The sequence below is a fragment of the Heterodontus francisci genome, chromosome 4 (assembly GCF_036365525.1).
Source record: "Heterodontus francisci isolate sHetFra1 chromosome 4, sHetFra1.hap1, whole genome shotgun sequence".
In the NCBI taxonomy this organism is placed as follows: domain Eukaryota; kingdom Metazoa; phylum Chordata; class Chondrichthyes; order Heterodontiformes; family Heterodontidae; genus Heterodontus; species Heterodontus francisci.
The window spans coordinates 40,006,354-40,024,352 of NC_090374.1; the positions used below are offsets into that span (position 1 = coordinate 40,006,354).

The 17,999-nt window shown below is 42.0% G+C and overlaps 1 protein-coding gene across 2 annotated transcripts in view; it reads right to left on the reverse strand.

Moving 5' to 3' along the window:
- Positions 1-274: 274 nt before the first annotated feature.
- irf2b (interferon regulatory factor 2b) overlaps positions 275-17,999 on the reverse strand; it is a 72,407-nt gene continuing 54,682 nt past the window's right edge. For both annotated transcript variants that reach the window (XM_068029384.1, XM_068029385.1), the window contains 4 exons: positions 17,121-17,247; positions 13,701-13,865; positions 2,777-2,820; positions 275-1,482 (listed from right to left, as the gene is read on the reverse strand). In XM_068029384.1, the coding sequence (XP_067885485.1) occupies positions 1,156-1,482; positions 2,777-2,820; positions 13,701-13,865; positions 17,121-17,247 (663 nt within the window). In that variant the 3' untranslated portion in view covers positions 275-1,155. The remainder of the gene's footprint in view (positions 1,483-2,776; positions 2,821-13,700; positions 13,866-17,120; positions 17,248-17,999) is intronic.

The window sequence follows — 17,999 nt, forward strand, 5'->3', positions numbered from 1 at the left end:
CAGGAGGTTCGTGGGAGTGTGTCAATATTTGCAAAAATATCCTGGAAGTGTGCTGAGATTTGCAGGAGGCCCCTGGTAAAATCACAACTTTTGCAGGAAGTCTCCAGGCATTTGCTTATGGTGGTCCCCATTATCGTGTTGATATTTACAAGCGGTCCCTGGATCCAAGTGTGCTTAAAAATGTTTTGAATAAAGTTAAATGTTTTGTGGGATGTACATACATTTATAAGGAAGGAGGCATAATGGCAAGAGTCATTATTTCTCGTCAGTGATGTAGAGGCTACATTTTATTGGATAGTTTATAACTGCTACAAATTTGTAAAAAAAATTACCAATTTACCACAGATATTTACGCTGATAAATCAAAACAGAAAAAACAACAAAATTTATTTTGGTAAAAAAGTTTAAGATTTATGTTCACTTCAGAATTCAATTACCCTGAATAAAATAATTCATTTACATATGATAAAAAAGCTTGCCTTAGAAAAAGATTAAAGCCACTCCTTTTTATCAAGACAATTTCTTTTTTGCATACTGCTTATCGTAATTCTGTGCTTGAGCAAAGCAGACCAGTGAAGGCAGGCATTAGATTGGGCCATAAATTCTGAACCACAGGAATCTTTTCAGTTCTAAACGCATGTATTTGCCAGCAATGTGACAGCATTAAGTGCTAAACTAGATTTAAGGTGCAAAAAGCAGAATGTAAAACTCCATTTTTCCTGCGTTATATACATATTCACATTCAAAGAGGATAAAAATTTACACATTGTCAAAGCAGTTCACATTTTTTTCCCCTGCTGCAGCCAGGTTTGATAGGCATGTAGAGTTTGTAGTTGTATCATATTGGTCCTGTCTTGAGTGTTCAGACGCGCATCCTTGGCCAAGGCAAAGCCCAGGCATTTTGCTGTCATTGGACAAACAAGCAAGTGCAACGGGAAAACCGGAAAAAAAAATCATTCATAAAAATGTTGTCCTGAGTTAAAATTCATGAAGTGGAGATGGCAGTTGATGCAAAGAAAACCAGGTGATTTCCAGTTCTGCAGCACATTTTCTTTTAAGTTATATAGATTTATATATTTAGTCAGTAGGCCTATAAAGTCCATCTATGTTACAGTGCAGCTTCGCCCAGTAAAGACTTCACCAGAAAAAGGGGATTCAGCAATTCTTGCCTCTGGTTAAGTCTGATGTCTTCATGATCACAGTCGCACGGTTTTCGGCCACACGGCATTTTAAAGAAGTTTCCTGTGAAGATACAGTTGATGTAGAGATGCTAACTGATGGGCTGGTGCACGTGGCAGTTGTGTAAATGAGTGTTGAATCACATCCATTGGTTAGAAATTTGAGACTGAATTTGCTGGACGTCACAACAGGCACTGTGGATGGAGAAAATACATTGTTCATTCCCACGTTGCTCAGAAATTCCTTCCCTTCAATGTTGCTCTGCTGCCATTGGGTCTGATCTTTCTTTGTGGTTTCGGTCACCTATATGAATAACATAGAATAAAATGAACATTCTTCATGCAAATTTTAACATTCATACAACACTTTCTAAACGAGAGGGTATAACCGCCAAGAAAGACTGAACAGGCAAAAGAGAACAGTGAAAGTGACCTCCTAAGAGGTCTTTAACATTATGAAGGATTTGATAAGTTAGATGTGGAAAAAACTTGTGGGGCGTCAAAAATAGGGGTCATAAATATAAGACAGTCACCAATAAATCCAGTAAGGAATTCAGGAGAAATTTCTTTAGTTGTTAGAATGTGGAACTTGCTACCACATGGAATAGTTCAGGAGAATTTCATAGATGCATTTAATGAGAAGCTAGATAAGTACATGAGGGGGAATAGATTGTTGATAAGGTGAGATGAAATAGAATGGGAGGAGGCTCATGTGGAGCATAAACACTGGCCTAGACCAGTTAAGCCAAACGGCCTGTTTCTGTGCTATAAAATTCAATGTAATTTTATGTAAAATCTCTTGAACACAATACTGATCTTTACAAGGCATAATTACCAAGGCCCACAGCAAATTTCAGAAAATCAGGTGGGTCAGGGATGCAGGCCTGTTAAAGGAACCTGCCCCACTTTTCCCATGATTTTAATTATTCAAGGGAAGTCGGGCAGGTTCATTTACAGGCCTGTGCTCCACAATCATCCAATTGTCTGAACCCGTGCAAGACAGTGCACCTAAGCATAAACCCAGCAAAAGAATTTCCCTCAATTTTAAGTAACACTATGGGTTTGACCATATCTAGTATAAATGAAATGGTACATTCACTGATCCTGTGGTCTCAGCTGTGAACTGTGCATGAAGGGAGTGCGGGCCAGAGAATTGGCACTTTACAGTGGTGCAGTGGTAACTGACCATCAGGATGGAAATATCGATAGAGGCTACGGATCAGGCTGTGGCCCGATACTTCACGACTGGCCATCTTCCTTTTTCTCCTGCTCCAGAAAGCTTAACTTTGACCTCGTATGAGGTGCTGTCCTCCCATTGATAATTTTGATCAATCTTGTGTGAGCCAGAGTCCTGGATTGGTTGTGGTTTGCATAGGGTGGAAGTGCAGAAGCTGGTCACAGCATTAGAAACATTGCTGCTTGAGGTAATGGTGTAGTAGGTACAGGTTTCAGCAGTGGAGAGGGACAAGTTGAGCAGAAGTAGGCAGTGTTGCTGAGGTGGAAGAATACAGATAAAAAGCCTGTCCGAGTTCGATCAATACTTTTAAAGAAATTAACTTTCTTTGGTTTGACTTCAAAGCAGCATGATCTTTACTGACCTCACCAGTTTCTTCATCAGTTGCGACGCTATCCGTTTCACTTTCTATTGGATAAAAAAAAAGTGAAAACTAATTTAACCTGAGAGCCTTTCAGCCTCATTTTGAGAAACCATTTAATTTTCATCAAAATAACACATCGCTTTATCTAACAGATCCATGATCCATTACAATGTTTGCTCACAGTTCATACCTTTCCTACTGCAAACATCGGCCTGTATAAAACAAGCAGCACTCCCATCAGACTCAGCTAATGTACAAGATTCTGAATAGGCCAATATTTCAAATCATCAAAAGCTAAACTTCTACCCGTTGCTATGTGGAAGGTTAACAAAAAGACCACACATATCAATGCTCCTCACAATGCAAATTAAACGGCTCCACATGACTCTTGGACCATTTCCAACTGGAATAGTGCATTGCGCAATTGATTTGGTTGAGGAATTTTGCCAAATGTATTCAATGGAGCCCTGCAAACTGTGGATTTTCAGACAAGAACAAATACTGTATAAATGTCAAAAGTTGTATTGGAAGGTTACATCTAACTGGCTGCCAATTGGCAAGAAAAAAAGGTTTGCGTTCCTTTTCATGAAACAATATTTTTTTTACATCTTTCTTAGCTCTCCATTTGCACAATCGCTGTCTTCCACAAGTCAATCAGGCTACAAAGTAAGACAGTAGAAATGTAGGCCACAGGCTTTAATACAACAATACCAAGCATTTTCTTTGCACAATAGTGCTGAAGTTCTTGACTCAAGTATTGCGATATTTCCTTTTATTCATTCATGGGATGTGGGTGTCTTTGGCTAGAAAAGCATTTTTGCTCATCCCTAACTGCTCTTGAGAAGGTGGTGGTGAGCTGCCTTCTTGATCCACTGCAGTTCATGTGAGGTAGGTACACCCACAGTACTGTTAGGAAGAGAGTTCCAAGATTTTGACACAGCGACAGTAAAAGAATGGCAACATAGTTCCAAGTCAGGATGGTGTGTGACTTGCAGAGGAACTTGCAGGTGGTGGTGTTCTCATGGATCTGCTGCCCTTGTCTTTCTAGGTGGTGGATTTGGAAGGTGCTGTCTAAGGAGCCTTGGTGTATTGCTGCAGTGCATCTTGTAGATGGTACACACTGCTGCCACTGTGCGTCAGTGGCGGAGGGAGTGAATGTTTGTGGATGGGGTGCCAATCAAGCAAGCTGCTTTATCCTGGGTGATGTCAAGCTTCTTGAGTGTTGTTGGAGCTGCACCCATCCAGGCAAGTGGAGAATATTCCATCACATTCCTAATTTGTGCCTTGTAGATGGTGGACAGGCTTTGGGGAGTCAGGAGGTGAGTTACTCCCCGCAGAATTCGTAGACTCTGACCTGCTCTTGTACCAACGGTATTTATACGGCTACTCCAGTTCAGTTTCTGGTCAATGGTAGCCCCTAGGATGTTGATAGTGGGGGATTCAGCAATGGTAATGCCATTGAATGTCAAGGGGAGATGGTTAGATTCTCTCTTGTTGGAGATGGTCATTGCCTCGCACTTATGTGGCGCAAATGTTACTTGCACAGTGTATGTCAATGCATTATGCCCGGCATCGCCTCCCATTTTATTTTAGTCAGTCATTCAAACTCAGTCTGACATTTTGTAGCACGACATCAATACTCATGAGCCTATTAGAATTCATGGGCTAGAAATGGCATGAAATAGGGGCACAGAACAATCCAAGACCCGATCCATTTTGAGCCTCAGGCTTCATTTAAATTAGACCAGCTAAGTGAACATTAATTTCAGGCTGCTGCAGCGGCCCTCAGATAGGTCCCAGGAGAGGAAGGAAGGTAATTGGATAAAAGTTGCAACAAAGTCCAATTTCTGGGCCCATACCTTTTGCTATTGTCAGTGTTTCTCCAGGACATCTGGGTAGAAATGGCCTTACAGTGCTCAAAAATTGTGAGGAAACTTCCACCCGGGTTGAAAATTAAAATGGCAGCAGGTAAATTCCTAAAACAAGGGAATTATTTTGGCTGACCAGTCACGTGCCTATCATTCACTTGTGAGGTATCCTGAGTACGGTGACAGAAGGGGGTATACCACCAAATTTGAATCAAGCAAATGGAAAGGAAATTTGGGCAGGCTGGATAATGGGTGGGTAATCTGCCACTGCCAATTTTGCTCCCCCCACGAAAGTTTAAATTTTTCCCCTAGTGTTGCCATCGTAGCTGCCACATTACTATTATGGTACCCTTCTTAAAGTCTCCCTGCAAAACAATATTCTGCAGCAAACAGGGAGGTGCTGTGTTTTGAAATGAAGAGCAAATGCACTTTTTGATGCAAGATATTCATTTCCCTTGAATGAATGAATATTATCCCTGTCCCTAAGTAGAACTGTCCTGAAGTCTCAAGGAACTGAAGACACTACTGTGAGAAAATTCATAGTGACATAAAAAGAATTGTGTTTTTTTTTTCATTTTCTTTGAAAGCTTTCATTTATTAGTTATAAATATATTGGAGTTAGGTAAAGAGGTTGTTTTACTCACTGATAGTAAAGAATGACCATCAGATAATGAAGAATCTGTCCACTTTCCAATTAGGGTGGGAAGGCAGTGCGCTACAAGGATGGACGTGTCAGGCCACCAATAGGGATGTGGGGGTGGGACGGTTGGTGGCCAGTGGTCATGAGATGAAACCTCCAGCAATAAGTCCAGCTAGAGTTGGCAAATCTGGTGTTTCAGCTAACCCAGGACTTAAACCAACTATTACAGCACTCTAAAGCAAGCTTCCAACTCCTCACACAATGCGACCTCTCATAAAATGATCATATTTTTAGTCGCTTGGTAGTACAGAATTTGAGTATTGCTGAAAAAAGTCATGCTGTCGAAGCTTTTCACCTTGCACTCATCAGCAGGAAAAGATATACCTAATGGCTGTGGGGATGGTGGGAAGGGGTTGAAGGGCAAAAGTGGAGAGGTTGGGGGGGGGGGGGGGGGGGGGGGGAGTTCATGCTGGGAGTAAAATACATTACAAACATAACAGACAGTAAACACATCATTATGGGGGTTGGGAAAGGGCCTGCGTGTTTTTTTAAAAATTTGAAATAAAAGATTTCCTACACTGCTTTAAATATTTAAAATTACCTGAAGAGCTTGGATACCTTTAAAAATGGCACCAGACGCCATTGCTAAGGGCGTGGCGGCCGCTCCCTCTATGTCATCGGGGGCAGCCACTTCACCCCCTCTATTTAAATGAGCCCCAGTGCTTAATATTGCGGGGGCTGAGCAGCGGCACTTCAATGTCAGGAGGTGAGGTGAGAGTGACTGCCCTTGACATCAAGGCAGCATTTGACCGAGTATGGCATCAAGGAGCCCTAGCAAAACAGAACTCAATGAGAATCAGGGGCAAAACCCTCCACTGGTTGGAGTCATACATAGCGCAAAGGAAGATGGTTGTGGTTGTTGGAGGTCAATCATCTAAGCTCCAGGACATCACTACAGAAGTTCCTCAGGGTAGCGTCCTAGGCCCAACCATCTTCAGCTGCTTCATCAATGACATCCCTTCAGTCATCAGGTCAGAAGTGGGGATGCTCACTGATGATTGCACAATGTTCAGCACCATTCGCGACTCCTCTGATACTGAAGCAGTCCGTGTAGAAAGGCAGCGAGACCTGGACAATATCCAAGCTTCGGCTGATAAGTGGCAAGTAACATTCGTGCCACACACTTGCCAGGAAATGACCATCACCGACAAGAGAGAATCTAATCATCTCCCCTTGACATTCAATGGCATTACCATCACTGAATCCCCCACTATCAACATCCTGGGGGTTACCATTTACCAGAAATTGAACTGGAGTAACCATTCAAATACCGTGGCTACAAGAGCACGTCAGAAGCTACGATACCTGAGGCGAGTAACTCACCTCCTGACTCCCCAAAGCCTGTCCACCACTTTACAAGACACAAGTAAAGGATCTGTTTTGGGGCCACTGCTGTTTGTCATTTTTATAAATGACCTGGAAGAGGGTGTAGAAGGGTGGGTTAGTAAATTTGCGGATGACACGAAGGTCGGTGGAGCTGTGGATAGTGCCGAAGGATGTTGTAGGGTTCAGAGGGACATAGATAGGCTGCAGAGCTGGGCTGAGAGATGGCAAATGGAGTTTAGTGCGGAAAAGTGCGAGGTGATTCACTCTGGAAGGAGTAACAGGAATGCAGAGTACTGGGCTAATGGGAAGATTCTTGGTAGTGTAGATGAACAGAGAGATCTTGGTGTCCAGGTGCATAAATCCCTGAAGGTTAATAGGTTAATAGGGCTGTTAAGAAGGCATATGGTGTGTTAGCTTTTATTAGTAGGGGGATCGAGTTTCGGAGCCACGAGGTCATGCTGCAGCTGTACAAAACTCTGGTGAGACCGCACCTGGAGTATTGCGTGCAGTTCTGGTCACCGCATTATAGGAAGGATGTGGAAGCTATGGAAAGGGTGCAGAGGAGATTTACTAGGATGTTGCCTGGTATGGAGGGAAGGTCTTACGAGGAAAGGCTGAGGGACTTGAGGTTGTTTTCGTTGGAGAGAAGGAGGAGGAGAGGTGACTTAATAGAGACATATAAGATAATCAGAGGGTTAGATAGGGTGGATAGTGAGAGTCTTTTTCCTCGGATGGTGATGGCAAACACGAGGGGACATAGCTTTAAGTTGAGGGGTGAGAGATCTAGGACAGATGTCAGAGGTAGTTTCTTTACTCAGAGAGTAGTAGGGGCGTGGAACGCCCTGCCTGCAACAGTAGTAGACTCGCCAACTTTAAGGGCATTTAAGTGGTCATTGGATAGACATATGGATGAAAATGGAATAGTGTAGGTCAGATGGTTTCACAGGTCAGCGCAACATCGAGGGCCGAAGGGCCTGTACTGCGCTGTAATGTTCTAATTCTAATTCTAAAAAGTCAAGAGTGTGATGGAATACTCTCCACTGCCTGGATGGGTGTAGCTCCAACAACACTCAAGAAGCTCGACACCATCCAGGACAAAGCAGCCCACTTGATTGGCACCCAATCCACAAATATTCACTTCCTCCACCACCAATGCACAGTGGCAGCAGTGTGTACCATCTACATGATGCACTGCAGCAACGCACCCCCAAGGCTCTTTAGACACCACCTTCCAAACCCGCAACCTCTACCAACTAGAAGGACAAAGGCAGCAGATGCATGGGAACACCATCACCTGCAAGTTCCCCTCCAAGTCACACAGCATCCTGACTTGGAACTATATCGCTGTTCCTTCGCTGTCGCTGGGTCAAAATCCTGGAACTCCCTTCCTAACATCACTGTGGGTGTACCTACCTCATATGGACTGCAGCGGTTCAAGAAGGCAGCTCACCACCACCTTCTCAAGGGCAATTAGGGATGGGCAATAAATGCTGGTCTAGCCAGTGACGCCCACATCCCATGAATGAATTTTAAAAGAGGCCGCCGCCTTCACAGCACGCTGCCGCGGTGCGCTGACAGAATCGTGTTCTGGGTTTTGCAATTACGGGCTGGTTGAGTATGGTCAGTACTCTGCCCATTGCAAACAGCCAAAGGGACGGATGTATGGCCTACGTACCTGGCATTGCACTGGCACTGGAATTCATATACCACATGGCTTGACAGCAGTATCCTGTTAGTGGAAAATACCACTCGTGCTGCTACTGCATAGTAGCAGTCTGAAATAGCTAGCTTCACCTGGTGCTCAAAGTTATGAGATACCTTACCCTGCCAGGATAATTTGAGGTAGACTAGGCACTTTTCTGGTCCTAAAGTGGTGGCCTTAGGCCCATTGGTGAGAATGCGCGATACACAACAAGCAATGATCTGCTCGGGGTAGTGGTTATCCTGCAGGATAGCTCTGATTCATCCCATTTCGGCATCAAGATTGCACGGTGAGCAAATGGCTCGGAACCTATTTACCAGATTGTAAATAAAGCTTTGACAGCACATCTCTTTTATCAGTGATAATATTTTTATTGCCGTCTTGGCTGAGATCAACTAACTCAGGCTGGTTATTGAAGTTGGGGATTTTCCTGAGCCGTGTGGCACAGTACCAAATGGGCAGTGCATTTAACTACTGTGCCATCAGGCAGGCTGCATAGGATATGGATCTGGGACTTGAAACTCTCTATTAGGCGACTGTGAAGCAAAGATTTTTTTTTATTGATTCATGGGATGTGGGCACACTGGCAATGCCAGCATTTATTGTCCTTGAGAATGTGGTGGTGGGCCACCTTTTTGAATACAACTAAGTAGCTTTCTGGGCCACTTCAGAGGATAGTTAAGAGCCAACTACATTCCTGCCAGTCTGGAGTTACACATAGGCCAGTCTTGGTAAGGACAGCAGATTTCCTTCCCTAAAGACCATCAGTGAACCAAATGGATTTTTACAACAATCCAGTAGTTTGGGGTCACCATCACTGAAACTAGTTTTTTTTTATTCCAGATTTATTTAATTAACTGAATTTAAATTCCCCAGCTGCCCTGGTGGGATTTGAACTCATGTCTCCAGTCATTAGTCCTAGCTGCTGGATTACTAACCCAGTAACACAACCACTATGCTACTGCACCCTGAGACAGTCAATGTTGGCAAGAGCTGGGTACTACAATCATTTCTTGAACTTGTAATTGTAGATCATAAAATCATTGAATATTATAGCATGGACACAAGCTATTTACCCTATTAAAATCTGTGCCAGTGTTTTATTCCACCCAACCTGCCTAGCCCTACCCCTCTGCCTGTTTGCCACACCTTTAATATTCCACTCTCGCGAATGACTAATCCACTTTTAAAAGAATTTGTGCGCTCTGCTTCAACAATTGTATGCAGCAGAGAATTTGACATTCTAACCACTCTCTGTGTAAAGAATTTTTTTCTAACCTTCCACTAAATTCTATTTGTGATTAAATTAAATTTGTGCCCACTAGTTACCATCTCACAGACCAGTGAAGATAATCTATCATAATCTTAAAGTCCACTATCAGGTCACCCTTAACCTCTTCACCTCTGGTGTTACGTGAGCGCTTCTATTTTTCTTTGTAAAATATTTTAAAAGAAATTATAGCTGAATTTTGGGCATTGAGACATCAGGAGATTGCTGAACTTTGTGTTTTTTTTCAATAAAAAGGTCAACAGAAGATTCCTGGTTTTGGCTAGTAAACAGTTACTGGAAAGCATCTGATTTCAGGTAAACACACCAGAAGTTGAGTTATGACCTCAAGGGACAGATGTTTACAAAGAAATGACAAGCCAAGGTTTGTAGGTGTCACAGGATTGCTGCTGAACAGTTGTAGTTTCATTTTTGAACTGTTAAAAAGCCAGTTGGTATGGCCTGAAAAAAAGGAGTTGCTGTGCACCTGCCAGGAGAAGAAATCTGATATTTTTCTCTCTTTGAAGAATCCCTGCATCCTTAAACAAGTCCTGCATCAAGTTGTACAGTTGCCTCCTGTATTTGAAGAAATCCTGCAGTTTTTCAGAAACCTTGCATCTTTGTAACAAATGTGTGAGAACTGAAACCTTTGTTGCTGTACACCTGATGCGAGACCTATGTGAAGCCTTCTGTAGCTGCATCTCTTTGAAAGCCTGCCCGAACGGATCATCAACATCGCCTGCAAAGACCTGTTCTAGGAAGATTCCATTGATAGCTGCCTATTCGCCTTTGGGAAACCTCACCAAAACAAAGGACTTCATACCTTCTCTTCAGTCTAAATGCTTTTTCTATTCCTTCTATTTCTTTGTAACAGATGCAAACAAAAATCCTTTTACCACCCTCCCCCCTATCCTGGTTAATCGGTTGTGTATGTATGTATGTATGTATGTATGTGCGCGTGAGAGCTAGGATAAATAAGGGGGCTTTATATTTCAATTTGCGTGCATGATTACTTCATTATTGGTTAGAACTTGATTTATAATAAATTAGTTTTTATTAGAAACCTGGTTGGTGTGCTTTATTCTGGGGGGAAATAAGAGTATCTGATCGACGGTTTTGATAAGTGGGAAAATTTAAATATATGTTGTGACCTGTGGAGAAGTGGGACTGAATTAACAGTGCGCTCCTCCTGCCTCGGTAGTAACACTGGTAAAAATCCCCAGCACTAGCTTACGCCCTTTATTGTTTAGTAGTTCTATTTAAATATTCTCTTACTAATGTGCTTCTCAGAAGTTTATCTTTTATTGTCCTTTATGTTCTTTAATCAATAAGATGTCAAGGCTTTAGACAGGGTGCAGGGAAGATTTACTAGAATCATACCAGTGGAGTTGATTAGAGAAATGGGGATTGAGCTCCTTACAGTCGCGAAGGATAAGGGGAGATTTGATAGGGGTGTTAAAAATCATGAAGGGTTTTGATAGAGTAAATGAGTAGAAACTGTTTCCACTGACAGAAGGTTCATTTAGCAGAGGGCACACATGTTAAGATAATTGGCAAAAGAACCAGAAACAAGATGAGGCACAGTGAATTGCTATGATCTGGAATTCAACACCTGAAAGGGTGGTGGAAGCAGATTCAAAAGTACCTTTCAAAAGGGAATGGGATAAATACATGAAGGGGAAAAATTTGCAGGGAAAAGAGCAGGGAAATGGTTCTAATTGAATATCTCTCACAAAGAGCTGGGACAGGCATGATGGGCCGAATGGACTCCTTCTGTGCCGTACAATTTTATGATTCTATGATTACACACAGCCACAGGATCCACTCAGAGCAATTTTATTTCCCTCTGTTTTGGTGCCAAGCCCATATTCTCTTGAAGCGGGGATCAAGTTCCATTTTGATTATTGCTGCATTCACCGAGGGTATATAGTGTTGTTAATGTGCAGCCTGTCGTGCTTTACTTGGTAGCAGTCTACTCATAGTTTAATAACTGTGCATGCAGAAGTGTTATTTCTTACGTTAGGTTTAGCTCAGCATTTCGATGGCTTACAATCAGCACCCTCTAGTTCATTACAAAGAACATCTCCACACCCAAAGATAGTTAGCAAAAGAACCAGTGGGGAGGTGAGGACAATATTGTTTTACGCAGAGAATTATTATGATTGGGAATGCACAATCTCAAAGGATGGTAAATGCAGATTTAATAGTAACTTTCAAAAGGGAATTGGATATATACTTGAAAAAGAAATTGCAGGGCTGTGGATAAGAGCAAGGGAGTGGGAATAATTGGATAGTTCTTTCAAAAAGCTGGCACAGGTACGATGGGCCAAATAACCTCCTTCAGTGCTGTATGATTCTATGATTTCTTCTTAAAGTTGATTCTTCCCCGTCCTCCCTTTAAAATACTGATTCCACCTCTTCAGTATTCTTCCCATCAACCCCTGAAGAAACCATTTTACACTGGCAGCCTTTCAGTATCTCACCAGTTGGTCATTCTTCATAGTGTTATGACTGAAGCGGAAGGTGAGCACTGTCTTTTCTAGTTCCACTTCTCCACAGGTCACAACATATATTTAAATGTTACCCAAATAGCGATTCGGTCAATCATAGACCCTACTCTTTATTCCAAAATAAAGTACACCAACCAGGTTTCTTTAATAAACAACAAAATTATCAATTTATTATAAAACAAGACTTAACCAGTAACACACAGATTGAATTATGAAAGTTCCTTTTTACCTTAGCCCCTCACACACACACACACAGATATACACTGGTTAACCAAAAAATAAAGAGATTTTCTCTTTAAAGCTCTGTTACAAAAAAACAGAAAAAGAATACTTTGGCCAAATACTTGCTAATTCTTGAAGAAAAAAGATGTGGAAAGATGTTAGATGTCCTCTTTTTTCTGGCCTCTGGGTATACAGTGATGGGTCACTGGGATCCTTTTCTGGAGCAATTCATTCAGGCGCGTCGAAGGATTTATCCAGCAGGTTTTTCCAGAGTCTCAGGAGAAAAAACGGCAATAGGGATTTCAAGCAGGCCTTTCAGGAGGAATGCAGCATCAATTTCTCTATTTCTTACACCCACTTCCAAGAGCTTCTCAAGGAGATGGAAAAGCTGGCAGGCTTTTTAAAGAACTGAAAAAGGCTGAGTTGGGGTCTTGTCCTTGGCAGGTTGATTTTTTAACTCCTTTTCAAAACACTGTTCATACTCCAACTGACTGCCCAAGGCAAAACCAAAACAATATCTCAAGAGTCAAGCCTCCTGACCCCTATAAATCTTGACCTCTCACTTCTTGATAAACATTTTTCCGAGGTCAAAAAGTCCCTGCTGGGTACTTATCTGAAGACAGGTGATTTCCAGTAAGGGTTGCTTACAAACCAAGTCCAAAAGACCTTCTGATGACCTCTTTTTAAAAAAAAACACAAAGTCCAGCATTTATAAAATCTTCACAATTTCAATATAAGTCCTCAAAAAAACTTAAAAATATAGAAGCACTGTCATAACAATAGCTGAGCCCTCGGAGGGAGTGTCAGGAGCTTGTGGAGTGCTTTACAGTGAAGATCTACAAAAGGTGCATTGTCCAATGGTAGGAGTGCTTTTTGGGACCGGGCATTCACTGGATAGCAATTAGGGACAGTCATTCCCCTCCCTAGCACAGGGGCACCAAGAAAAATGATAACATCTTTATACTGCTGTCTTGGCCAAGAGCAGCTAACTTAGCACAGACTGGTAACTGAACCTGGGAGGTTCCTGATCCATGAGGCACAGTACCAACGGGAGAGTGCACTTACCCACGGTGCCATCAGGAAAGCTGCACAAGTCATCAATTTGAGACCCACTAACTATCTCCCTGTTCTCCTTTGGAGTTTTAGCAATGCTTCAACCTCTGTAAGTATGGTTATATCTGGACTGTCAGTGCCACCTCGATGATTGGCAACTATCGCACAGACTGAAAAATGTTGCAGCATTTTTGTTTAAGGCGCATAAACAGTTCTTGTAAAATAGCTGGGATTATGAAGTGACAATGCTGAATGGGTTAAAAATGTAACACTCACCTGCGAATAAGGTAACTGGGGAGATCTGTAATGGGTACAGCTGGCTTGTGCTGACAGACTGGTCGTCACATTCTGTGGTCACTTCTATCACTTGGCAGACATCTGGTGGATTGCTGACAATCATGGGTTCTTCCAGAACATTGGAACTTGGAGAATACCCAAGTTCTTAAAAGGAATCACAATGTATCAGATTGTATAGAGTTGCAAGGAAAGGTCTCATGTAACATATAAAGGACGTGTTTATATACTTGGCAAAGAATATCACAAACCTTACAATTCCCTTCCGCACCCACCCCCAAAAAACAAGCCACAAAGACCATTACTTTGAAGGTGCTTTTACAATTTGCGCTTCTTTAATTTGGACTGTGGGAACCTGTGTCTAAGCGCTGGCTCCCCATATTTACATTGCTATAGCCAGCTGCCTCACCTCATTGCCAGAATTGGGGGGAGGCGGTGGCGTAGTGGTAATATCACTGGACAAGTAATCTAGAGGCCCAGGCTAGTGCTCTGAGGACATGGGTTCGAACCCCACCATGGCAGATGGTGAAATTTGAATTCAAAAAGTTCGTCTAATGGTGGCCATGAAATCATTGTCGATTGTTGTAAAAACTCATCTGGTTCACTAATGTCCTTTAGGGAAGGAAATCTGCCATCCTTACCTGGTCTGGCCTACATATGACTCCAGATCCACAGCAATGTGGTTGACTCTTAAATGCCCTCTGAAATGGCCTAACAAGCCACTCAGTTCAAGGGCAATTAGGGATGAGCAATAAATGCTGGTCTAGCCGGTGATGCCTGCATCCCATGAACAAATATTTTAAAAAAAGAATCGTAGGCCCCACTTTTAGCTGAAAGTGCGAGACTAGGCTCACAAATGCCTTCATCAGAATGCAGAGAAGCGATCCTGCAATTTGTCAAAGTGTTAGCTTCAGTTAAAAAAAAACATTTTGAAAAACAAAGGCATACTCCAGATTTCTCATTGAATATGTTTTGTCTCTATGGTCACAGCAAGTGTGCCGTGTAGAATTTATTCATATTCAAGGTTTGTCACCTTAGACCTCTCTACCCCATTAACATGTCAGCCTTGGCTCTCTGGTAGCACTTTTACCTCAGTGACAAGGTTGTAGGTTCAAGTCCAAATCTAGAACTTGAGCACAAATTTAGACTGACCACTCCATAAACAGATCAAGTGGTCATGCATCTCATTGCTGTTTGCTGGACACATAATTAGAGTCATAGAGAGATACAGCACTGAAACAGGCCCTTCGGCCCACCAAGTCTGTGCCGACCATCAACCACCCATTTATACTAATCCTACATTAATCCCATATTCCCTACCACCTACCTATACTAGGGGCAATTTACAATGGCCAATTTACCTATCAACCTGCAAGTCTTTGGCTGTGGGAGGAAACCGGAGCACCCAGCGGAAACCCACACGGTCACAGGGAGAACTTGCAAACTCCACACAGGCAGTACCCAGAACCATACCCGGGTTGCTAGAGCTGTGAGGCTGCGGTGCTCACCACTGTGCCGCCCTTTATAGACAGGAATTGAACCAACAATCTCCAGTTTACAAGACTGACGCCTTACCACTTGGCCACCATGCCTTCTGCCATATTTACCTACAAAACTGCACTGACAGCACTTCAAAAATCAATCTATTAGCAATTGGGTGTGCCAAGGCAAATCTTGGGAGTGCCAAACTCTCAGAGGTTATGCCTCAAAATTTAGATCAAAAGCATTGGCTGCAATTCCAATAATAGTGCCTGGCAGGGGCTGATAAATGAGGAAAATTGCAACTAGTACAAATATGTTGGAAAATCTATCAATCTAGCAGCATATTTTTATGTTTTATATGCATGCTGCAATTGTCCTACAATTGATATGATTTTTTATTACTTATCATGTAAATATTTGTACTTTTACCGCATTCAAGCTGTGAATCCACTCTACAAGGACAGCCACAGTAATCAAGAGCCTCAATACAGGACTTTTGATGCTTTTAAAAAAGAAATTAGGTATGTTTAAGAACTAGTTTGCACACTTTTTGGAAAGTGATAATTGTTTCATGATCAGTGCAGAATTGAGACAAGGTAATGTAGGTGTTTATAATTCAGAATAAATTCAGTGAGTTTGTGCCTGGTGTGGAGTCCTGCTCAATGAGAGTGTGGATCAGACAATCAGGCGGGGAGGTCACCATCACTGAGACATGATGCTCCAGATCTACTAGTGATTAAGATCTATAATCTGGAGCGCTGTGGAGCAGGTGAACTGACCGCCCACTACCCCACACCTCCAACCCCCATCTCCAATCCTACATGGTGGCTTCGCTGAACTTACCTTTATAATTTAATAACATTTGTGAGAGGGAATTTTCCTCAAATCAAAATTGCAAGTTTTCATAAAAGTAATAGTAAAAATTATTAAATGGATACATTTCAAGGCATGACGTTTGAGTTCAGGTGGCACCTAACATCTAATTTCCCACGGTCCAAGAAATCTCTCATTTATATCTGCTAACAGCAGGAAAGCAACTGTGCTTTTCCCAGCATTACATTGGAAGAGATCCCTGTGGTATTTCATCACTTCCGCGACTCATGCTGAAAACACATACTGAGGTTATTCATGCTAATCATAATCAAATTGGAACTGAGTTGCTATCCAACTACGCAGCCAAATTGCTTCCTCAAAATCATATCCACTAAAGATTTTCAGAATCACACAGAATAAAGATTAGCAAATTACAGGAATGTGTTTTGAAATAACTGACTGAGTTCAGACTGTGCTCATGAAATGCTCAAGATCTGAAGGTTGATAACATCTACAGCCCTCACTGCATTACCTGTATCTGTTACTAAATAGTAATTGTTTTGAAAAAGAAATATTTTGAATGCCATTCTGGAATCACCTGCAAAACAGGAAGGGTGATTCTGATCTTCCAGCCTCTGCTCTGAACCTCGCACCAGTGGCATATCTGAGACAATATTTTCCCGTTGTGGAATGACACAGGTGCAAGTCTATGTCCACCACACTACAAAAAAGCACAGTAAGGTGCCACAAAACCCACTTTCCCAGCTTCACCCTCAAATGTGAATGCTGCTCTGTAGTTAGCAGATTTTCACTTTGATCCCTTCTTGTAGATCAACAGGGTGTCTATTGCTTCCCATGATGGGGAGGGAGACAACACTGGTTGGACAGAAATATTGAAACAGATGGGTCATGGGAGCTGTTAATTCCACCGAGCCATGGTACAATTAACCTACCACCTCCCAGATATCATCATATCCTCTCTTAATTGCTTGGCTTGTTTTGTGCCATATATTTTGCAAAGACCATGAAAACAGATAATTTAATAGGAAATAATCCAGGCATTTAAACAATGGACTTTTCTGGTGCACTCGAGTATACAAAACTCACCTGTAGGGTTGCTCACAGTGCTTTGATCTTGTGTTTCCTCTTTGACCACAATATTGAACTTTTCGTAGAGGCCATAACTGTTTATCAATACACCATTTTCTTCAAAAGGAAAGTTTGGTGCTTTCCACTACCAAAAAAAAAGTTTTTAATAATCAGTCCAACAGTAAACCCTGCAGAATTCCCAAGTAAGGAGATATCCCTTTCATGTTATTTTAGTGAATATTCTGTGAGCAATTTATGAAGCACCTCTATACAGACCTATTTATACAAATTTGTCATCTAGCAATTAACTTCCTGGAAACTATTTTTACTACTTTACTGTCTCGCCAGCCTTTAACAACTGCTAAAATTGTAACTGTTGCTGGCACGGTGAAATGACAGGTTACGGCTTAGATTATCCTACCCTGTACTGTCCTATTCCAAGCAATAGCAGGAGTGAACAAGGGTGGGAAAATTGACTTAGTAAGCCATTCTCCCAAGTGCCACCAATTCAGGGATTTTCTGCATTTAGTCAGTGAAAACAGATGACATGCTTAAGCTATAGGACTGCATCCTGGATTTATATATAACTGTGAATGTAATGTCTTTGCTGCATTTGGAATACTATTAAGCGCTAAATTTGTTGGAATGCCCTCATTGCATGCTTCAGAGTGATTGACAATGCCAGTGCTGTTGGTCTTCTCAACAAAGTGGGTAATAGTTGGTACTAGATAAGCGTCACCTTTATATATTATGTTCAGTAAAATAATAAAAATGGTTTAGCACTGGGAACCAGGTTATGAAGGCATATTGTGCATGCTACATGAATTGTTGGAACAATACAAAAAGATGTTGTGGCGTAGGATTGGTTTCCCAATCTCTGCACAGACTCAAACTATT